The following is a 23,455-nucleotide window of genomic DNA, read 5'->3' on the forward strand; positions in this document are numbered from 1 at the left end:
TGTATACATACTGAATCACTGTAGAAACCATGGCAACTGAACTTTTGTTTTGTTTGTTTCTCTTCCTAAAGAGACTGGAAATAAGACTATTTAATATTTGTTTAGTGTTCAAATGGAATCTTTGACCACTTTTCTCTTTACATATTTTGGTGCTTGTGCTAAAAGGAAGCAAAAAAGAACCGTTGCTCCATTTTTCTTTAGTTTCAAATTTAAGTTATTTTGGTGGTCTGAATTGTATTTTTTTTTTGCAAATAATTTAATTGTACAATAAAGTATGTTTGTACCATTGGAAAAATACCTGTAATGTCTATTTACACAAGCTACAGTAACATGATTCAGCCAATCATACATTGGTTGCACGGACAACACATTTACTTCATTATCTCGCCCACATGACCGCCGATAAATTAAGAAATTACTCACAAATGAACAATTAAAGATTAACATTCATTTATTTTTAGTACAATATAAATATTCTCAGACATTGACAATTTATAGACAATGGTTTTTGTAGATTACATTTTCTGATTAGACAAGCCATAATAAAGTGCAAAATGTCTTTGCTCAGCAGTGAATATTTAAGCAACTAACCACATTTGGCAATATCAAACGAGTCCTGTCATGGCTACAGCATTAGCGCATAGTTTAATCCGAAGAAAAATAGGTAACACTTGACACCCAGTGTCATAACTTGTTATTACATGGACGCAGTCAGAACCATGTAACACTAATGACCCATATTTACACCTGTTGTGACATATTGCGTTATTTTATGGCTGGTTATGACACCCACATAAGTCAAAACCAACATTTTACTGTAATAATTTTTTCCCCTGCCAACAAGTTTCCTTTCTCTTGAAAGTGTATCCTTTGTTGTAATTCATTTTTTCATATTTTAAATAACTTGTAGAAAATACTGACAATCATGAAGCATTATGACCATCCTGTGTCATTTTACTAAGAAAATACACTTTGACACCGTCAAGAAGCATTATGACAATCCTAATTATATAAGCCCATCACGTACATGCCGTTATATCAGTCATCAGTCTAAAAGAGGGTGTCTTGTCCTGCTCCTGCATTTATCCTAGTCATCAGCAACAGCACATTGGGGTAGGTGCATGTCTGACATCAATGTGTGCGCAATTACAATGAGCATTGAATATGGTATATATACACTGTTGACAGGCAGGCCATGGTGTAATGGAATGTTTTGCCTTGTGTGGTAGGTTTTGTGGGTTTTGACACTTATGTACACTACCGGTCAAAGGTTTTATAACACCTAATTCAAGGGTTTTTCTTAATTTTTTACTATTTTCTACATTGTAAAATAAAAGTGAAGACATCAAAACTATGAAATAACACATAGAATCATGTAGTAACCAAAAAAGTGTTGAACAAATCAAAATATGTTATATTTGAAATTCTTCAAATAGCCACTCTTTGCCTTGATGACAGCTTGGCACAAGCTTGGCATTCTCTCAACCAGCTTCATGAGGTAGTCCAGTGGAATGCATTTCAATTAACAGGTGTGCCTTGTTAAAAGTGGAATTTCTTCATGAGTTTGAGCTAATCCTATTTGGTAAAAAACCAAGTCCATATTATGGCAAGAACAGCTCAAATAAGCAAAGAGAAATGACAGTTAATCATTACTTTAAGACATGAAGGTCAAGTCAATACGGAAAATTTCAAGAACTTTGACATTTTCAAGTGCAGTCGCAAAAACCAAGCGCTATGATGAAACTGGCTCTCATGAGGACCGCCCCAGGAATCGAAGACCCAGAGTTACCTCTTCTGGAGAGGATAAGTTAATTTGAGTTACCAGCCTCAGAAATTGCAGCCCAAATAAATGCTTTACAGAGTTCAAGTAACGGACACATCTCAACATCAACTGTTCAGAGGAGACTGCGTGAATCAGGCCTTCATGGTTGAATTGCTACAAAGAAACCACTACTAAAGGACACCAATAAGAAGAAGAGACTTGCTTGGGCCAAGAAACACGAGCAATGGACATTAGAGCGATAGAAATTTGTCCTTTGGTCTGGAGTCCAAATTGGAGATATTTGGTCCCAACCACTGTGTCTTTGTGAGACGCGGTGTGGGTGAATGGATGATCTCTGCATGTGTATTTCCCACCGTAAAGCATGGAGGAGGAGGTGCTTTGCTGGTGACACTGTCAGTGATTTATTTAGAATTCAAGGCACACTTAACCAGCATGGCTACCACAGCATTCTGCAGCGATTCACCATCCCATCTGGTTTGGGCTTAGTGGGACTATAATTTGTTTTTCAACAGGACAATGACCCAACACACCTCCAGGCTGTGTAAGGGCTATTTTACCAAGTAGGAGAGTGATTGAGTGCTGCATCAGATGACCTGCCCTCCACAATCATCCGACCTCAAACAAATTGAGATGGTTTGCGATGAGTCAGACCGTAGAGTGAAGGAAAAGCAGCCAACAAGTGCTCAGCATATGTGGGAACTCCTTCAAGACTGTTGGAAAAGAATTCCATGTGAAGCTGGTTGAGAGAATGCCAAGAGTGTGCAAAGCTGTCAAGGCAAAAGGGTGGCTATTTGAAGAATCTCAAATATAAAATATATTTTGATTTGTTTAACACTTTTTTTGGTTACTACATGATTCCATGTGTTATTTCATAGTTTTGATGTCTTCACTATTGTCCTACAATGTAGAAAACATTTTTAAATAAAGAAAAACCCTTGAATGAGTAGGTGTTCTAAAACTTTTGACCGGTATTGTAGGTGTCATAACCAGCCATAAAATAATGCAATGTATGTCACGACAGTGTTATGACATGGTTATGAACATGTCAATGTGTTACGACGCTGTGTGTCAAGTAAAGTGTTACCAAAAAAATCTGTTCAGTATTTACTAATACACAAGTTTTCTCCTTCAAATAATAAATACATTGAATTACATTCAGTCAGATCGATATATAGAAAAATAAGGACTAAAAAGACACAATACCCTTCAGTCTGTTTCTCCTAACCCTGGAGTTAAGGTGGAAGAAGCATTCCTCTTACTTCAAGCTCAAAGGATAAGCTGAATAGACATCCAAAAAGAGGGGGCAGTCAGTGTTGCATTGTTGTGTGTGCGCGTGCGCGTGCAGACGCACGTTTACAAGCCCCAAAATATCTCCAGAAAGAGTAACTTCAGGCAGTCCCATAATCCCTTGCTGCATTGTGATCACAGAGGGAGATCATTTTACCGAGTCATACTCACAAGACACCATCAGCCTCGGCTTGGAGTGGGATAAACAGCCACTGACCAATGGGAGATTCCACAAAGATGACAACATCATGATGTAAATACAGTGCAATTCAGAAGAGACTGTTCCCAAGTCAGTTTTTTGTAAAAAAAAATCAAAAAGGTTTTGGTTCCACTTTTAAGGGCAGTTTACACTGCATGTGTTGCGCAGGGTGTTCGTGGGATCCAACATGTCTTGATTATCACTATGTACCCATAGAGAGGAGAGGAGAAAAGTATGCAGGCTGATTAAGTCATTTTGTAGACGATTTCTAAATCATTACAAGACTAAGCCACATCTAATAATAACAGTCCAGATGCAGTGCACAAAACCCTTTTTTGTATAGAAGGCTATGATATACAGTATACTGTGTATAGCCAGCTCGATGTAGGAGTCTATGCCCATCTCAATGTAGTCGGTGTATACTGTACACTACAGTCTGCCTATTGAACGGAAGAGGAAGTTAGTGTGGACAGAGGTCACTCAAGGCCAGAAAGGGAAGAAGGGTAAACGTATGAGGAGAAAAAGAGTTCACGCATTCCCGACAGTGTGGAGATAAAACTCAAGAACCTCTAGAACTCTCTAGAACTCTAAGCCCCAGCCTCTGAAGAAGCCTTTGGCTGCCAGGGCCTCTCTGAAAGTCACTGTGAGAGAGTTTATGGTGACGTCAGTCACGGTCACCTCCCCTGGGCCAATCACTGGGTTCCAAACGTCCGACCTCTCTGACACGGTCACTTCCTCTGAGCCAATCACGGAACTCCAGTCCCCTGCCCTATTCTGCCCTAAGGGGGGGGGGGGGGGGGGGGGGGGGTGAGAGCGGAGGAAAGAGGGAGAGAGAACAGGAGAGGGTAAGTTTGCTGGGATTTCATCAAGTCTATCACGTGTATTGAATGTATGTGTACATCTTCCCATTCTAAATCAACTAATATGTCAGCTTCATGACTTTTAACAGTTTTTATCATTATGATAAAGTTTAAATAACACTGTGCCTCCAGTAGGAGTTGTAACATCAATGATGGTAACACCAATGACACATTTTAGTTAACTGAGAATTTTTGGAATGGAGACCACAGATGGACACATCTAAGGTCATTAACCATTTAAACATAATTTACTAAAGTTATATTTTGAATGATTTTGCTCACAGTAGCTAGGTATCCATTCAATTGGTGACAGAATTGCATGAGAATATTCTAGAATCGGTGTAAAGAAAATATGAACATTTTCCCACCAGGGGTATGTTTCCACAAATGGACTTGTTGAGGATAAAACTCTGTGCGCGATGACGTAGTGCATACAAAATGTACTTTTTGCTTAAGTTTTCATGTACCGAATAAAAAACTAAAGTTCAATGTGTTTACATCGCATTTTCAACTCTACCCATAGTTTTATGAAAAACTGTTGTGTTAAATAGCAAATGTGCCTACTCTGGTCTTGACACATGTGCTCTAGCCAACACCTCACAGATACAGTACAGATAGGCTACAGTGCAGGTAGGCTACAGTGCAGGTAGGCTACAGTGCAGGTAGGCTACAGTGCAGGTAAACTACAGTGCAGGTAGGCTACAGTGCAGGTAAACTACAGTGCAGGTAGGCTACAGTGCAGGTAGGCTACAGTGCAGGTAAACTACAGTGCAGGTAGGCTACAGTGCAGGTAGGCTACAGTGCAGATAGGCTGTGTGGGTTGACTAGTCTACATGATGAGATTATTATGGACAACAGTGAGAATATTTGTATTTGTCAAACGGCAGTCAAGCATCGATCATCATGTCACCAGAATAAGACCCTCGATATTTATTAGAAAGGAGCATCAAGCTTATCATCACTGTGCACTTTCACCACCCTGTGAAGTTCATTATCATTTATTTCATCTGTAGCCTAATCAACTGCTTGCTTTCCCGAGTCGTAGTGAGAGCGCCACACACCATATCATCGCGTGACTCCAAATTGACTTCAATATGGTTATTATATTAATATTTGTGCATATAGGTGTTTTTACCGCCCAAAAGTTATCACTACAACTCTACTCATCACTACAGGCACAAACCAATTTGCTTGCTCTTGGTACTTTATACAATGCATTAAGGTAAGGTTTTGCAATATAAACATCATCTGTTATGTTTTAGTTCATTATAAACCAAAAAAAACATGTATATACACTGCTCAAAAAAATAAAGGGAACACTTAAACAACACAATGTAACTCCAAGTCAATCACACTTCTGTGAAATCAAACTGACCACTTAGGAAGCAACACTGATTGACAATAAATTTCACATGCTGTTGTGCAAATGGAATAGACAAATGGTGGAAATTATAGGCAATTAGCAAGACACCCCCAATAAAGGAATGGTTCTGCAGGTGGTGACCACAGACCACTTCTCAGTTCCTATGCTTCCTGGCTGATGTTTTGGTCACTTTTGAATGCTGGCGGTGCTTTCACTCTAGTGGTAGCATGAGACGGAGTCTACAACCCACACAAGTGGCTCAGGTAGTGCAGTTCATCCAGGATGGCACATCAATGCGAGCTGTGGCAAAAAGGTTTGCTGTGTCTGTCAGCGTAGTGTCCAGAGCATGGAGGCGCTACCAGGAGACAGGCCAGTACATCAGGAGACGTGGAGGAGGCCGTAGGAGGGCAACAACCCAGCAACAGGACCGCTACCTCCGCCTTTGTGCAAGGAGGTGCACTTCCAGAGCCCTGCAAAATGACCTCCAGCAGGCCACAAATGTGCATGTGTCTGCTCAAACGGTCAGAAACAGACTCCATGAGGGTGGTATGAGGGCCCGACGTCCACAGGTGGGGGTTGTGCTTACAGCCCAACACCGTGCAGGATGTTTGGCATTTGCCAGAGAACACCAAGATTGGCAAATTCGCCACTGGCGCCCTGTGCTCTTCACAGATGAAAGCAGGTTCACACTGAGCACATGAGCACATGTGACAGACGTGACAGAGTCTGGAGACGCCGTGGAGAACGTTCTGCTGCCTGCAACATCCTCCAGCATGACCGGTTTTGGCGGTGGGTCAGTCATGGTGTGGGGTGGCATTTCTTTGTGGGGCAGCACAGCCCTCCATGTGCTCGCCAGAGGTAGCCTGACTGCCATTAGGTACCGAGATGAGATCCTCAGACCCCTTGTGAGACCATATGCTGACACATGCACATTTGTGGCCTGCTGGAGGTCATTTTGCAGGGCTCTGGCAGTGCACCTCCTTGCACAAAGGCGGAGGTAGCGGTACTGCTGCTGGGTTGTTGCCCTCCTACGGCCTCCTCCACGTCTCCTGATGTACTGGCCTGTCTCCTGGTAGCGCCTCCATGCTCTGGACACTACGCTGACAGACACAGCAAACCTTTTTGCCACAGCTCGCATTGATGTGCCATCCTGGATGAACTGCACTACCTGAGCCACTTGTGTGGGTTGTAGACTCCGTCTCATGCTACCACTAGAGTGAAAGCACCGCCAGCATTCAAAAGTGACCAAAACATCAGCCAGGAAGCATAGGAACTGAGAAGTGGTCTGTGGTCACCACCTGCAGAACCATTCCTTTATTGGGGGTGTCTTGCTAATTGCCTATAATTTCCACATTTTGTCTATTCCATTTGCACAACAGCATGTGAAATTTATTGTCAATCAGTGTTGCTTCCTAAGTGGACAGTTTGATTTCATAGAAGTGTGATTGACTTGGAGTTACATTGTGTTGTTTAAGTGTTCCCTTTATTTTTTTGAGCAGTGTATTTGCAACTATTTGTAATTTTAAAGTGTTTTCCATGGTTGCAAAGCCGGGAGATGCAAATGCCACCGCAATTCAAGAACAAACTTATTAAGTTAAGTTTCTATGGTGACCTAGATTGTGTATCTCATTTGTCTTTCGTTCCTGATATCATGAACTCACTGACAAAGATTGATAAGAGCACTGTGCATTGCTTGCATGATGAGTACATTGCCTGTAGGCTATGCATAGGCCATCTGTGTTCTACCAGGAAGATTGACATGTACTGTTCTGCGCCATACATTAAACCCCATTGTCAACCCTCTCCCTTGCCATTACTTGTGTCTGTTTGCTGTGCCAGTGGCCAGTTTGGATGGGATCGGGGAGCTTATGTTCCTGGTTGTCTGCCCAGCGGGCCTCCTGTACTATACCTACTAACAGGTTGACACACACACACACACACACACACACACCACACACCACACACCACACACACACACACACAACACACAACACACAACACACAACACACACACATAGCAGTGTCATAGTCTAGAATTAGGTCAATTTGGTGATTAGGCAGAATAGAAACTTCCTGTGACCGACTAACACACTTACCATTCAGAATGCCGCTGGACCTCTCTGTCTCTCGCTCTGACTCATCCTGTCGAGCTTCCTCCTCCTCCATGTCCTCTTCCTCATCTTCCTCTTCCCTCCTTCCCCAGTCCTCATGTGTGGGGTCCTGTGTGGGGGTAGGGGGACCAGGGGGAGATGCCAGGCGCACGAACTGTGACCTCCTGGGTTTGTTTTTGTGGTGGTCCAGGTGGGGGTGCAGGCTCCGTCTACAGGCCACGTAGGTCGGATCCTCTGCTTCAGAGTCCAGTGAGCGAGTCAGGGAGAGACGTAGGCGAGCTGGAGGCTTCTCTGGGGCCTTGTGGGCACTACGGAGATCCATGGTGTAAATAGTGTTCTACAGAGAGGGGAATAATAAAGATGTCTTATAGAGTAGCAGTGTTTCTCCAACATCCTTACCCCTTTAGTTAGTATGCCAACTAGTATTACACTGTCTAAACAGACACAGGAGAAGATACATTTAACATTAACCCATCCCACCTGTAGTAGAAGCCTTTTAGCTTTGGGTCCTCTCTTCCAGTACCCTAGAGCTCTGTCCTTTTGGTCTCTGGTGGAATGGTAAGGTCAGTCAGTACAAACAGGCATAGTTTACTACTACTACAGTACGGTGTATTAATAATACTACTACTACAGTGCTATGATATTCGTTAGCTAGGTAAGGCCTCTACAGTGTCTCATGGACTTACTTTTCCTCATAGGCCTGCACCAGACGCTGGTCCAAGATGTGCTCCTCTGGTTCCCATGTACTGTATCTGTACAAAGACATCGCCGTGGTTAATCATCCATCCAATAATACTCTGTATGACTTATGGTCCTGGATTACTGGATATGAGGATGACATCATAGAGATGATACTCACTTGGGGGGCCATCCCTTCCACTTCAATAGATATTCCACGTTCCCCTGTGACACAGAACGTTGGAGACAAACATCAATCAGGGAGAAAGAGGAGAGTGTGTGTGGGAGGATGTTGATGGTAATGTTGCTATGCTCAGTCTACTCCAAGCACATAGATAAATAGCCTACAATAACTTTTGAAAATCAAGGAAATGCATGTCTTCTCATCTATACGATGTAATCATGTCATTACCGGGAAGTCAGATTCCAGATGACGTTACCCTATATAGCTTCTCGACTTTGACAGTTGCTAAATAGAATGACGTCATCTCACGAGCGCACTGGTGACTTGAGAGAATTGGGAACGTCAACGAGACTCCCCCCTACATACGCACACACTCAGAACATTATAAAATGTATATGTGAACTGGACAGTGATTAAAGACATGCACAACAATATTTGACAGAATGCAATGTTTTTCCCTATGTTACTGGCTATTTTAACGGTTGATGCGCGCCTGCACGGACAATGACTCATGCACTTAAAGCAATGCAAGACCAACACTTACAAGGACTTCGTATCATACATGATGCTTGTCAAACGAGGCGGCCGCGTTTTGCGCCCTAATAACCCACAAACCTGTATCTGCCATTTCCTCAAGCGAAACTGCGTAGCTCTTCACAAATGCGCAATAATTGCATAACCCGTGGGCTATTCTTCTGCCAATGCACAAGACTGAATGCAATGTTTAGGTTCCCGATATGATGCTTCCGTTAGGATAGACCACTGGCACTCGGAGTGTAAAGCGACTGCAACACGCTCCACGTTATGTTAAAGTTAAAGTTAAAGAGATACTCCCCACTTTCACGCCCCCTTAAACGTTTATGTCAATGGATAGTGGATATAAATAGACTACTGGTACAAGTGCTTTTCAATGTAGCCATCTGTGTTCCCTACTAAATGTAGGGTACCCTATAATGGATATTCTCCTAAGTGCGTAAAATTGTCATTATCTAATTATGGTACATGCGTTTTATTTCCAATATGAACGCTTTACCTTTCTAACTCTTTTCTTGATTATTGATTCCACAGCAAACACTTGTTCACCAATCGCTGACAGCTCCATTGGTCCAATATAGAACGTTCTGCTCACTCTTTGAAATAAACTGATCTAGTAGAGATGAGAATAACCGCTGTTAGTTCAGCTCTCCGCTACAAAGTAACTGTATAGGCTATGACAAATATCTATAAGTCGTGTTTAAAAATGGTATTCTCCTCCCCCAACCCTCCCTCTAGAAAGTGAGCTTTGTTTTCGCTTTAGTTCCAGATTAATTTATCCATTGCACTCGATCTCTCCGTACGTACAGTGACTTCTCAAATCTGCGACACATCTGCACTGTTTGGCGCGTCCCCGTACTTCCAAACGCGCGCTCTTCGTTTCACAGTGCCAAAACAACGCTCAACTCGAGCGAAACGCCCGTAACATGGGTCCGCGCACGCAAATGACACTAACAAGCAGTAGCAGGAAAACAAAGCAGGCAACGTAGGGTATATTATAAATGCGCTCCATTTTCCATTCAACAATTGCACTCAAGAAATTAAGCCACATCCTCAGGGGTACCATTACAAGCATTTTATTTTTGTGAAAAAACAGATAAGAGTAACACAACCAGGACCCTTTAACAGAAGGGAGGTGGGTGGGATGGTCATGGAAAAACGCTAAATCCACTATGTCACTACTTACTGGTTTGAAAGGGATTTTCTACCGGTGAGTTTGGTTGCCCAACCTGAAGTCCCCTAGGGGCATCCTCAGACCAGCAACCTCATTGTTTTGTCTCATGATTAGTGACTGTTGCAAATTATTAAATTATCAGTTGAATGAATCATGTGATTGGATGCTCAGATGAATAGGAAAGCTTTTAGGATTGAGCCCACCAGGTGCAAAATTTAACAACCCCTCTTTTGGTAGACAATGTCTGCGTCCTCTGTAAACAAGTTAAGGCCTTATCAAGTCTTGAGTAATTCACAATATGTTGTTGTGATGATGATAAAGATCTATCAACCAAACCTCTCAAACAGCTGTCAAAAAATTTCAATTTCTAAACTAACAGGTCTTGGACTCTCGAACTTTCCCTTTTTCTTCTACACATCTATCGACATACTTTCTCTTTCCATTACTCCCTCAACTGTCAACCTTTTCCCTCTGAATCCACTTTACTTTTCAAACGTACCAACTTCCTTCAACGCACTCAGCATTGTGGACATTACAGCCAAGGCCAAGGCATCTTCAGACAGATCAAAATCTGACAGCAGTGCATTTCCAGCAAATAACTGGAAACCTTAATTAGCATTTGTACCAATTCCACAATTCTGTATATTTGGCTGGTGGATTTTTGCAGACAACCATTTATCCATGGTCAGTTACACATGTTAAGGGTCAGGAGTTTTTCTTAACCACATGATCTAACCAGAAAAAAACTCTGGGCCCTGATTAGCCTATAATCAAGTGTGTGGCTTTTCCTGGTCAGGCCGCATGGTCAAGAACAAATCCTGGCTCTACCATGATACAATATATAGCCATTTGTCAATTAATTTATACATTTTAATTTAACCTTTATTTATATAGCCATGTGTCAATACCTGGGCCTAACATGGCTTCAGCCAAGAGGATTTCTAATTTGAAGACATGAACTAGCAGAGTTTCCTACTAACAGACAGGGATGGTCTCAGAAGCAACTGAGAGGATAAAACAGCTACATACAAAGGTCCTCCTGTGCTATTGAGAAAACGTGCTTCTCACGAACTATATTACAGTCTATGTACACAATAGACACACTATGAAGTGCTTGGCATTCCATTGGTTGCTGTCATCATTAGCTCTGTGTTTGTACAAACGGTAAAAAAAAATTGGGCAGGATTTAGTGTTGTCCGAGTGAAAAAAATGGAATTGTGTGCAGTGACATGATCAGAGGAAGACAGACAGGTAAAGAAGAGATGTACACTGTCACAGTAGAGCAGAGAACGACAGATAGGAGAGACAGAGAGGGACAGAGAGAGAGGGGACAGAGAGAGAGCGAGGACAGAGAGAGAGCGAGGACACAGAGAGAGCGAGGACACAGAGAGAGCAAGCTAGCAAGAGTGACAGATGGGTAGTATTACACACAGTCACATGCCTCTCACACTTGGAAACGTACAAAAAAAATCAAAAGTAACATGGAAAAATAGTCATCAATATATATAAAAACACATTAGAATCCCAAATACCAAACATAATGTTTATAAATCTGAGTGTTGTGTAGTGTGATTTCTTCATGACCTCCCTGTATTCATCTGTTTCCTTCATCGCTTCAGGTCTCATCAGCCAGAGTCCAGCAATGGGTGTGTGAGAAAAAAAAGTATGTCTGGTCGGTGTGCATCTGTGTGATTGGCTGAACAATCTGTCCCCTGATTGGACCATGTTATCCTGAGCAACAACTGGGAAAGTCTAATCCGGTAGAGAAAAGGTTGCCGGGCACATTCAATCAACAGCCATCTGACCTCCATGTTTGGTGGACCTCCACCTCCTCAGACACCACCAATAGGAGCTCACCATTTTTCCCTCTCAGCTGGTAACGCAGGAACTTCCTGTTGTGTGGAGGGAATTGAAAGAACAGAAGGAAAATAAAGATGCCAGCTTGTTATTTATTAGAAGTTAGACAAGGATCAATCATCATTGTGGATGGCGGCCGTGGAATTGATTATTATTTGGGAATGAGACTGATTTTGTATTACTATGTGGCAACACCTAGTGGAGACAATACAAATTACGTTCTCGCTTGGCTGCTCCACAATGTATGTAAAATGAACAACGCAAATTATGATGGACTCAATCTACTGACTGGACAGGATAATTGGGATGACACACACACACACACACACACACACACACACACACACACACACACACACACACACACACACACACACACACACACACACACACACACACACACACACACACACACACACACACACACACACACACACACAGTACCTGAGCTCATCAGGGTTTCCGATGGTATGTGGGCTACGTAGTTTGGAGTCGAGGTTGTAATAGACTCCGCCCACCTCCCGCACCCCTATCCAGTGCTGGCGTTTGAGTGGCAGGCGCAGCGGACCCCAGCGCAGATTGGACGGGACGTTCAAGATGAAGCCCGTTACGTTGGATAGCGCAATACTGCCCACATCCCTGCAGGAACACAATACACAAGTCAATCACGAGCTCCCGAGTGGCGCAGCAGTCTAAGGCACTGCATCTCAGTGCAAGAGTCGTCACTACAGTCCCTGGTTCGAATCCAGGCTGAATCACATCCGGCCATGATTGGGAGTCCCATAGGGCGGCGCACAATTGGCCCAGCGTCGTCTGGGTTTGGCCGGGGTAGGCCGTCATTGTAAATAAGAATTTGTTCTTAACTGACTTGCCTAGTTAAATAAAGGTTACACAATCACAGACTTCCATGAGTGGATTTTCAGTAGCTATTGTAATGTTGTAAATCCATGATGATGTCTGTGGGGTAAGTTAAGCCACCCCTTGTTTCTAGATAACTATACACAAACTTGATCATGTGACCAAATATTTATGAAGAGGTCATAATTTCATGGCATCTGTGAAGGAAGAAACCACATGGGAAAAGTGATAAGCAAGTTATGTCCAAAGAAAAGATTTTCACAAATTCTAATGATTTTGATGCTTGTATCTAAACCAAAGTAGATACTTCTAAGATTATTCTATACATCAGTTGGGGTCTCTATAAGCAACAATATGAGGTCCTTAACATTGCATGAACATGCAACCTTGTAGCTATGTGGGCTAATATAGCCAAAATGTTTGCCTTGGGATAAATTGAGCAATTGGCCACCATACCCCCTACAAATGATGATTACATTTAGTCAGTTCTATGCATAATATGCATAGTATTTCTGCAATGTGTCATGCTTATGAACTCAAGATCATCATTCCTGTGTTTACAAACGGAAAACAAGCAGGGGTCTAGCCCCCCTTAAGGTTCTTGAAAGAAGCAGCCAAGGACGTGAGAGAAGGGAAGAAGTCCATTGGAGCAGCAGCAAGGGATGAAACAAGTTGACTGAATGACACTGAAGAGGTACATTGACAAAAAAGAAAACAGCAGAGGCACAAGGTCTTATCTGATGACATGGAGTCTGAGCTTGATAAACATATCCGGAATTTTGCAGACCAGTTTCATGGGCTTAGTAGCCTCTAATGCAGAGAACTTTCCTACAAATTGGCACATTGAAACAACATCCCTGTCCCAGACAACTGGTCAAGAAATGGAAGGGTAAGTCATATTGAACAGAGAGATCTATATCTGAATGTAGGAATACATTCAAGATATACACAGTGTACAAAACATTAGGAACACCTTCCTAATATTGAGTTGCACCCCTCCCTTTTGCCCTCAAAACAGCCTCGATTTGTCAGGGCATGGACTCTACAAGGTGTCGAAAGCATTCCACAGGGATGCTGGCCCATGTTGGCTCCAATGCTTCCCACAGCGTTGTCAAGTTTGCTGGATGTCCTTTGGGTGGTGGACCATTCTTGATACACATGGGAAACTGTTGAGCGTGAATACCCAACAGCGTTGCAGTTCTTGACACACTCAAACCAGTGCACCTGGCACCTTCGACCAAACCCTGTTCAAGAGCATTTTAAACTTTTGTCTTGCCCATTCACCCTCTGAATAGCACTCATACACAATCCAGGTCTCAATTGTCTCAAGGCTTAAAAATCATCTACAAATCCTCCCCTTCATCTACAATGATTGAAAGTGTATTTAACAGGTGACATCAGTAAGGGATCAAAGTTTTCACCTGGACAGTCTGTCATGGAAAGAGCAGTTGTTCCTAATATTTTGTACACTGTAATAAATTGAATATATCAAAGGGGGCTGCGGAGGGGAGGACGGCTCATAATAATGGCCGGAACAGAGCAAATGGAATGGCATCACACACCTGGAAACAATGTTCGATACCATTCCACTGATTCCGCTCCAGTCATTACCACGAGCCCGTTCTCCCCAATTAAGGTGCCACCAACCTCCAGTAAAATATACCACACCCCCATTCCATGAAATCAACTTTGACCTACCAGTCCCCATCACCCACTTACCCCAAGCTATGTTTTCAAAACTGTAATGTTTACATGAATTCTGATTATTTCCAGGGATACACAATATCCTGAAATATATGTAGATATCTTTGTTAGAAAGAAAACTATATTTGCCTTGACGTAGTGACGCTAAATATAAAAAATGACTTAACTTACCCCACTCTCCCCTATGAATGCACTGTACTTATGTCGCAATTGCTTTGATTTTGAGAATATCAGTTTCGGTAGCTGTTTGGATAATCATGAGTAGCTGCCTTGTGCTCGACAGGGATTCAGAATGAAGAGGATATGCAAAGAAGTCTTCCTCTTTCCACTCTATAGCTGGCGTACGGCCAGTGATTGAAGTGAACTAAATTGAGCACTGCTGAGCCGACTAACATAGTTGCAGACAACACACGCACCAAAAAGGGAGAGGAGTAAACAAGATGGAGAACACAAATGAGCATAGCATTATGGTTCCAATGGCTCAGTGGGTTGGATGGTGCTTGTTGTGGATTTGAAAACCTCTGCATGGGCCACGTACATCGTTTTGGATAAAAATGTTAGTTAAATGACTAGATAGGGAAGAAGGCCATATAGCTTTGATGAGAACAGAGGTATACCTTCTTTTATCCCACCAGACAGCCTCGTATCCTCGGGTCTGCAGAGCGGCCATAATGACATTCACATCATAGTTCCCATTTCCAAGCATGCTCTTCTTGTGGGGGGTTACCAGAGTGCCAGGAGAGAGTCTGTGGAGAGGGACAAGAGAGCGATGAGGACAGAAGAAGCAAGAGAGAAAAAGGTTGAGAAAGGTAGAGAGAGATGCAGAAGGTAGAAAGAGATGCAGGGGGGAGAAAAAGAGAGGGGGTGAAAGAGGAAAGGAATTTGAGAAATAGAGAATGGAGGAGAGAAATATCTCCCCTAGAGAACACAACTTTAACCCCCCACCTCTGGTAGATGTCCTGGAGAGTATCCCTGCTGAAAGCTGCCCCATCCTGGAAGACGTTATTGAGCGCGTGCAGAGCACACAGCTCCCGCCGCTGCTTCTCGTGGTAGATGGGCGGTGGAGGCGTGGCCAGAGGGGTCGAGAGAGCATGCTCTCCCAGGCCTGACCTCCCCCCCCCCACCCCTCTTCCCATCCCTCCCCGCGCCACCACCCCCACCCCTTTCTGCTTGCTCAGCTTCCATGGCATACAGCCCAGGTCCTGCAGCCCCCCTCTCGCCCTCCCCTTCCCGGAACATGGAGCACTCCCCATTACCCTGTCACTACGCCGACACAACTACCATTGTCACGGCAACCTTTCAGTTGCTGTAGGAGCGAGCGTGTGACAAGGGAAGGGGGAGGTGGGTCTACTGGGTGACACTGAGGGGGGCCAGGTCACTTCAGCTACACCTGCTGTTTCAAAAGGGACGATTGGAAGAAAAAAAGAAAAAAAACTGCTGGCAAACAGTGTTCAAGTCGAGTGAGGAGCCCCGAATTGAATTATGTGAACAAAAAGTTGGGTGTGTAGACATTGATATTCCAGTTGCTTCAGTATAAAAATAGAAATAACCACAAGGATCTATGGAAAAATTAGCAAGAGAAGCAAGAGTATGCGTCTCTTTTTTCAACTTCCTCCATTCTGATGTGTGTCATCGTAACTTTTTTTTGAGTACCTCAAGTGTCACGAGAGCTTAGGAGTTCTTTCCATTTCTAGAGAGCCCAGAGGACCACGGCTCCACCACTGAGAGTTTGCTCCAGTGGAAAAGTGAGGGACCTGATACAGGAGGCTCTGTGACATGTAGACAGACCGACGACTCCTTAAGAAAACAGCTGAGGGAGAAGAGGCAGAAACCCATGTTGAGGTTTTCACCTAAATCAATGTCATGCTGAAATAACAATTTAGGGATAACAAGGTGTTTTTCTAAAGCGTCTTTTCAGCAGTGGTGAACAGGAAGGAACACAAGACAAGAGTAAACATTTATACTAACAGCTGACTCGATAAGAGCGGCATGCTTGTGGCATCACAGTAAACTGATATAACTAGACAGCAGGCGTAAGAGTGTCTTGGTATTATTTAGTATTCTGTAAAACAAGTGATATTTACAGATTAGCGAAATATGTGAAATCTACCTGATATTCAAATCCATCGCTCTAGCTAAAATCCAGTGGAACAGGAAGGCAGCTGCAAAGACTAGATTTTCTTTCTATGGCTGGCTGTACGTGCCATTTGTTTGATAGCGTAAACATGGATGCGAAACCCTTCATATTTTGTATATTTATCTGTTGCCACTTACCTTTCGCGTCATGCGATACTGTAGTATGGTTGTCATAATCCTGGTTAAATTAATTGTTTCGCCTCTTTTCCTGGGGTTGTTTAGTCCTTTGTCTTTAGCACCTTTTCCTTGTAGCGCCGTATCTCTATATGAGCATGCGCAAACCGTCAATTGCTTGTTTGCGTGTCATAGGGCTGACGCAGGCTATCTGCGAACTGTAGTCCCTCCACTCCCTCGAGACTAAAAACTAAATCTAGGGTTTAGTTATCTAAAAATGGGTTGAGACCAAACATTTATCTTATGCAAAAACATCCGCAAATTGAATGAAAGTAAATAAGGGCTCTTTTGACTTGCAGTTACACTAGCAGGAAATACAGTCCGAGTCACTGCACTTATTTGGAAGCAACTTTAATACTTTAAAGAAAAAAAGGGAAACCATGGGAGGAATGTAGTATACAGACAAGAGTGTGTGCAAGAAAACAAGTAGTGTACATGAAGGCAAATTGACATGGATTAAATATTGTTCAATAACAGCAGTACTGTAAGAACATGATATTGTTTTTACAAAACAAATTTACCCAACAAGCCCATGCTCAGACTGACATATTTAACAATAATCCCTGCAGAGACAGTGACATCCTGAGGATCAATTCCCCAAAGACAATAACAAACCCAGAATCCAAGAATGACAAAAATAAAAGTCAACAAAATGCACCTAAACCCAAAATGAAGTTTTATTCTTCAACTCTCAATACTCCTGTCCCAGTTTCCGTGCCAACACAGAGGCCATGTCCATCAGCAGTTCCTCCCTGACTTGGTCCTCCCTTTTCTGCAGCTCGTGGGTGTAGTGTCCCCTCAGTGCCCTCATCTCTGCCAGCCTCTCCAGCAGCCCCCTCGCCAGCTCTCTCCTCTCCTCCACCGGCTTGTCTGGGTTGTTGTCCACAAGCTCAGCCCTCTGACCACACAGATACAGAGCAGTTCTGAGGCCTCCAGCATCATCCTCCAGTAGCTGGGCTAGCGTGGAGCCCGGACCCAAACCGTCTGCATGGGTGAGGACAATGAGGATGTGGCCTGTGGCACTCTCTCCGACCAGCTCCAGGAGGGCCCTGGTGGCACTAGCAGCATCCTGGTCCACCCCATCTCCAGATCCAGGGGTCTGGAGCACCAGCAGGAAGGCATGCGGGCCTGGGCTGGCCAGCTGCAGGCTGCGGAGGGTCTCCAAGGCTCTCTTACTGTCACCCAGAGATGGACCCAGGAGGTCTGGGGTGTCTATTATGATCAGCTCTCTCCTGTCCACCACCACCCTCCGCTTAGTACACTCCATCACAGCCCCCAGGGACCCCCCAACCTGAGGGAGCCTGCAGCCAACCAGGGTGTCTGCAAGGGAGGTCCGACCTCCACCGGGAGGCCCCGTAAGGATGAGCCTCAGCCCAGGCTCTATGGAGATAGGGCTGGGAAAGGGCTCTGTGCCTGGGGGACTGTCACTAGAAGCCCCTGGAAAATAAATAGACATGAGTGGAACAGTTCATTCAATGAATGGAGAGGGTTTTGTGTCATGATTTCATCAAGTGCTAGTTCTATTATTAAGGAAAACAACCCACAAGACTAAAGGACAGTTGATAGGATATTTTTTGTGCAGGAATACAGACGCAGCAAGGAACATAATAGAAATGTCTAATTTCCTCTTTCAGTTTGCTGACAGATTCCACACAATGCTTCACATTTGATAGTGAACCTGAGGGGAACAGTATGGGAAACTAAATTACACATACAGTACCAGTCAAAAGTTGACACCTACTCAGTGAAGGGTTCTTTATTTTTACTATTTTCTACATTGTAAAATAATAGTGAAGACATCAAAACTATGGAATAATGTAGTAACCAAAAAAAGTAAAACAAATCAAAAAATATTTTAGATTCTTCAAAGTAGCCACCCTTTGCCTTGATGACAGCTTTGCACACTCTTGGCATTCTCTCAACCAGCTTCATGAGGTAGTCACCTGGAATACGTTTCAATTAACAGGTGTGAATTCTTAAAATTTGTGGGATTTCTTTCCTTCTTAATGCGTTTGAGCCAATCAGTTGTGTTGTGACATGGTAGGGGTGGTATACAGAAGATAGCCCTATTTGGTAAAAGAAGAACAGTAGTTCAACTAAGCAAAGAGAAGTGACAGTCCATCATTACTTTAAAACATGAAGGTCAGTCAATGCAGAACATTAAGAACGTTTGCAAAAACCTATCAAGACCTATGATGAAACTGGCTCTCATGTGGACCGCCACAGGAAAGGAAGACCCAGAGTTACCTCTAGCTGCAGAGGATAAGTTCATTAGAGTTACCAGACTCAGATTGCAGGCCAAATTAATGCTTTAAAGTTCAAATACCAGGCAACATCTCAACATCAACTGTTCAGCGGAGACTGCGTGAATCAGGCCTTCATGGTCGAATTGCTGCAAAGAAACCACTACTAAAGGACACCCATAAGAAGAGACTTGCTTGGGCCAAGAAACATGAGTAATGGATATTAGACCGGTGGAAATCTGTATTTTGGTCTGATGAGTCCACATTTTTGGTTCCAACTGCCATGTCTTTGTGAAACACAGTAGGTGAACGGATGATCTCCGCATGTGTGGTTCCCACTGTGAAGCATGGAGGCGGTGTGATGGTGCTTTGCTGGTGACACTGTCAGTGATTTATTTAGAATTCAAGGCACACTTAACCAGCATGGCGACCACAGCATTCTGCAGCGATACACCATCCCACCTGGTTTGCGCTTAGTGGGACTATCATTTGTTTTTCAACAGGACAATGACCCAACACACATTCAGGCTGTGTAAGGGATATTTAACCAAGGAGGGAGTGATGGACTGCTGCATCAGATGACTTTGCCTCCACAATTACCCGACCGTAACCCAATTGAGATGGTTTGGGACGAGTTGGACCGCAGAGCAGCCAACAAGTGCTCAGCATATGTGGGAACTCCTTCAAGGCTGTTGGAAAAGCATTCCAGGTGAAGCAGGTTGAGAGAATGCCAAGCATTTGCAAAGCTGTCAAGGCAAAGGGTGGCTACTTTGAAGAATCTAAAATATATTTAGATTTGTTTAACACTTTTGTTTACTACATGATTCCATATGTGTTATTTCATAGTTTTGATGTCTTCACTACTACCCCAATGTAGAAAATAGTAAAAATAAAATAAAAACAAAACATTTGAATGAGTAGTTGTCCAAACTTTTGACTGGTACTGTATAAAGGAACAGAACGTGCAATTAACTATAAAAGGGAGAAAAGAGAGGGAGAAACTTACCAGAGTTGTTTTGAATGATAACAGTGAACCCGCTGAGTTTTGAGAATGAAGCTGATAGACGAACAAAACCATATCAATACATGATCAACACTTTTAGAGTTATGAATCAAATACATTATCATTTATAGGGTGGGTGGGTATTAACAATCTCTTACCAACTATAAACCTCCAAATACGCGACAGCCACTTCAGTAAGTACTGTAAGCCTGACACACAAAGACAGAATTAACAAATCATTCACCACCACATCATACATTACTCTATAATGACCTAAAACCTGTGATGGCAATCAATTAATCTACTGCACATTTACATTCAGATGAGTTTAGTAAACATGTCAATTAATATTTTCCTGCGTGTGGGTTTTGATAAAGTGAAGAATTGTGACAGTACGTACTACGAAGAGTTCCCATCAGGTGGCTCACCCAACCCCACAGTGAGGACAGACCTAAAACAGAGGGAATAATATTTAGTTTAAAATAGTATTTAATCAAGAAGACATTTCATTTAATCTGTTGTTCAGATGAAGATACTCAAATATTGATGCCTGATGAATGAGATATGCAGGCTGAATAATGCAATAGGGTTCAAGGTTCAACCTCCAGGCATGATGACTCACCAGTGAGTGTGCAGAAGAGATGGATGGGCCATCTTATCAGAGCTGGGAGGGCTGTAGCGGACCAAAGAGATAAATAAACTCACTCAGTATCAAACAAAACTCTATTTACAGTGGCATAACAAATTGATTATAAAGCAATCAGATACACAACACCTGCTGATGTTAAAACCATACAGTCAGTCCTCAGATGGGAGAGAGGATCATCTTACAGATAAAACAACATGATGTACATCAAAAAAGCATTTGCTGAAATAGTACTGTTGTGGTTTAAGACTGCTGACCCTGTGAGAATCTGTAGAGGAGATAGCCCACCACAGTGAGAGCTCCTGTCAAAACACTGTTGAAGTCCAACCACAGACCTGCAAGAAAAGATTAGTGAAGCATGAGACTGATCAATGTTCTTTACTTGTCAGGAGTTTAACCTTTAACCCCAATAAATTTTGAAACGGGGTATTTTTGGTTCTACATTTATAAACTGTGGGCTTATCAGCTTGGTATACTTTTGTGTTTTGTATTGATTTTCTAGTCTAAATGCGTTATTGTATATATTTGTAATATGTAGCCTACATTTCGGACTCAACTGTCTCCACCAAGATTGAAACAGAAAAGAAACTACGGTCGGCATGTTACACAGACGGAGCAAATGTCGGTATGATACATGTTACTTTTACATCTCGGACGGATAGGCTAACAGTTAAATTTATCGGATGTGAATATCCTTCTTACCAGTGCTACCATCTCCACAGTAGGTTGCGGTACAATCGCTGTCTGGTTTGCAGTCGCACTGGTCCATATTAACAGGTAAGCCCGGTCCGTATGCTACTGGCCAAAACCAAAGCGCCATCTCTCGTTACGTGGTAGTACTTTGAGGAGTCGTCGGAACAAAAGTGTTCTTTATTGTAACTGAATGAGCGATATAATGCAGTATGTGTGGCACTGAGACACGCCTTTTTTCTAATCATACAAGTAAGACGGGAAATAAAGGTAACTGCCAAAATAAAGGAAACACTTGAGTAAATGAGGGTATATAAATTATATTAAAAGCAGGTGCTTCCACACAGGTGTGGTTCATGAGTTACTTAAGCAATTATCATCCCATCATGCTTAGGGTCATGCAGAAAAATGCCCATTATTTTAGCTACCATGGCAAGAAGAGACCTCAGTAGCTAAGTTTCCATCCAATTGTCGACAAATTGAATGCAAATATTCTAACAAATATATGCGCATTTTCCCACCAAACTGACTTGTGGCTAAAAATCAGTCAGTGATGACATTGCACACATTTACTTTTTTGCGTACATTTTAATGTACTCTGGTCTTTGCATGTGCAATCTAGCCAACAACTTGCAGATACAGTGAGGGTTGGCTATAGTCTACACATGTTGATATTATTATGGATAAGAGTGAGAATATTTGTATTTGTCAAACGGCAGCCAAGCATCAAACATGTCACCAGAATAAGACCCTCGATATGTATTGGGAAGAGGCATCAAGCTAATCACCATGCACATTCACCACCCTCTGTAGTTTATCATAACTTATTTCATCTGTAGCTTAATAAACTGCATGCTTTCCCGAGTCATAGTGGGAGGACCACACAACATATCCCGTGACTCAAAGTTTACTTCGATATGATGGTTCTTACACTCACTGAACTAATATATAACTGCAACATGGAAAGTGTTGGTCCCATGTTTCATGAGCTGAAATAAAACAATCCTAGTAATGTTCTATACTCACAAAAAGTTTCTCAAATGGTATGCACAAATGTGTTTAAATCCCTGGTAGTGAGCATTTCTGCTATGCTAAGATTATAGATCCACCTGACAGATGTGGCATATCAAGAAGTTGATTAAATAGCATGATCATTATACAGGGGCACCTTGTGCTGGGGACAATAAAATACCACTAACATGTGCAGTTTTATCACACAACACAATGGCACAGATGTCTCAAGTTAAGGGGGCATGCTTACTGCAGGAATGTCCACCAGAGCTGTTTCCATAGAATTATGTTAATTTCTCTACCATAAGCTGCCTCCAACATAATTTTTGCGAATTTGGCAGTAAGTCCAACCGGCCTCACAACCACAGACCACATGTAACCACACCAGCCTAGGACCTCCACATCCGGCTTCTTCACCTGCGGGATCATTTTAGACCAGCCCATCTAGACAGCTGATGAAACAGAGGAGTATTTCTGGTCTGTAATAAAGTCCTTTTGTGGGGAAAAACCCATTCTGATTGGCTGGCCCAGGCCCACCCATGGCTGTGCCCCTGCCCAGCCATGTGAAATCCATAGATTAGTGCCTAATGAATTTATTTACTAATGCATTTTATTGACTTCATTATATGAACTGTAACTCAGTAAAATTGTTAATTGTTGCATTTACATTTTTAGTTCAGTATAATTCTTTAAAAGAAAAAAATTCAGTACATGGGACTTTAACCCATCACGCACAGGCTTTTATCTGCAACAAGTCAATCTGATGGAAAATGCACATTGTTTTTATGCAGATCTTTAGAATATTCACATGAAAATCTGTTGCCAATTGGATGGAAACCTAGCTAGTGACTTTGAAAGAGGGGTCTCAAAGGTACATAGGGGGTTTAAAGGGTGTGTGCGTGTCAACCTTATGAAACACTTATGGAAGATTCTGGAGTGGAACCTGAAACAGCGACCACC

At 42.7% G+C, this 23,455-nt stretch overlaps 3 protein-coding genes across 3 annotated transcripts; all 3 read right to left on the reverse strand.

Annotated features, from left to right (window-relative positions):
* Positions 1-2,755: 2,755 nt before the first annotated feature.
* On the reverse strand, positions 2,756-9,697 carry LOC120045710 (chromobox protein homolog 7-like). Its single transcript, XM_038990652.1, has 6 exons — positions 9,499-9,697; positions 8,463-8,506; positions 8,290-8,355; positions 8,084-8,150; positions 7,589-7,940; positions 2,756-4,048 (listed from the first exon to the last, which is right to left on the reverse strand). Exons 1-6 carry the CDS (start codon positions 9,565-9,567, stop codon positions 3,849-3,851), a joined length of 798 nt encoding a protein of 265 aa, XP_038846580.1. The 5' UTR covers positions 9,568-9,697; the 3' UTR covers positions 2,756-3,848.
* Positions 9,698-10,059: 362 nt separating this feature from the next.
* LOC120046779 (josephin-1-like) lies at positions 10,060-16,979 on the reverse strand. The gene is made up of 6 exons (XM_038992281.1): positions 16,867-16,979; positions 16,246-16,402; positions 15,538-15,985; positions 15,210-15,338; positions 12,475-12,669; positions 10,060-12,065 (listed from the first exon to the last, which is right to left on the reverse strand). The coding sequence occupies exons 3-6, from the start codon at positions 15,843-15,845 to the stop codon at positions 11,963-11,965; spliced, it is 735 nt and encodes a 244-aa protein (XP_038848209.1). The 5' UTR covers positions 15,846-15,985; positions 16,246-16,402; positions 16,867-16,979; the 3' UTR covers positions 10,060-11,962.
* Positions 16,980-17,243: 264 nt separating this feature from the next.
* LOC120045711 (GTPase IMAP family member 4-like) lies at positions 17,244-22,353 on the reverse strand. The gene is made up of 7 exons (XM_038990653.1): positions 21,497-22,353; positions 21,052-21,129; positions 20,771-20,821; positions 20,549-20,599; positions 20,307-20,357; positions 20,152-20,202; positions 17,244-18,339 (listed from the first exon to the last, which is right to left on the reverse strand). Exons 1-7 carry the CDS (start codon positions 21,612-21,614, stop codon positions 17,594-17,596), a joined length of 1,146 nt encoding a protein of 381 aa, XP_038846581.1. The 5' UTR covers positions 21,615-22,353; the 3' UTR covers positions 17,244-17,593.
* Between the last annotated feature and the right edge of the window lie 1,102 nt (positions 22,354-23,455).

The sequence above is a fragment of the Salvelinus namaycush genome, chromosome 4 (genome assembly GCF_016432855.1).
Source record: "Salvelinus namaycush isolate Seneca chromosome 4, SaNama_1.0, whole genome shotgun sequence".
NCBI classification, from domain to species: Eukaryota; Metazoa; Chordata; class Actinopteri; order Salmoniformes; family Salmonidae; genus Salvelinus; species Salvelinus namaycush.

Coding starts and splice junctions, on each gene's coding strand:
- LOC120046779 (XM_038992281.1), bottom strand. CDS start 15,845: ATGGGGAGTGCTCCATGTTCCGGGAAGGGGAGGGCGAGAGGGGGGCTG. Junction 12,670..15,209: donor GTCTGGTGGGATAAAAGAAG/GTATACCTCTGT, acceptor GTGTTCCTGCAG/GGATGTGGGCAGTATTGCGC. Junction 12,066..12,474: donor GGAAACCCTGATGAGCTCAG/GTACTGTGTGTG, acceptor TCCACACAACAG/GAAGTTCCTGCGTTACCAGC.
- LOC120045711 (XM_038990653.1), bottom strand. CDS start 21,614: ATGGCGCTTTGGTTTTGGCCAGTAGCATACGGACCGGGCTTACCTGTT. Junction 20,822..21,051: donor CCTCTACAGATTCTCACAGG/GTCAGCAGTCTT, acceptor GGTCCGCTACAG/CCCTCCCAGCTCTGATAAGA. Junction 20,203..20,306: donor TATTTGGAGGTTTATAGTTG/GTAAGAGATTGT, acceptor TTCGTCTATCAG/CTTCATTCTCAAAACTCAGC.
- LOC120045710 (XM_038990652.1), bottom strand. CDS start 9,567: ATGGAGCTGTCAGCGATTGGTGAACAAGTGTTTGCTGTGGAATCAATA. Junction 8,356..8,462: donor TGGAAGGGATGGCCCCCCAA/GTGAGTATCATC, acceptor GTCTTTGTACAG/ATACAGTACATGGGAACCAG. Junction 7,941..8,083: donor CTAAAAGGCTTCTACTACAG/GTGGGATGGGTT, acceptor CCCTCTCTGTAG/AACACTATTTACACCATGGA.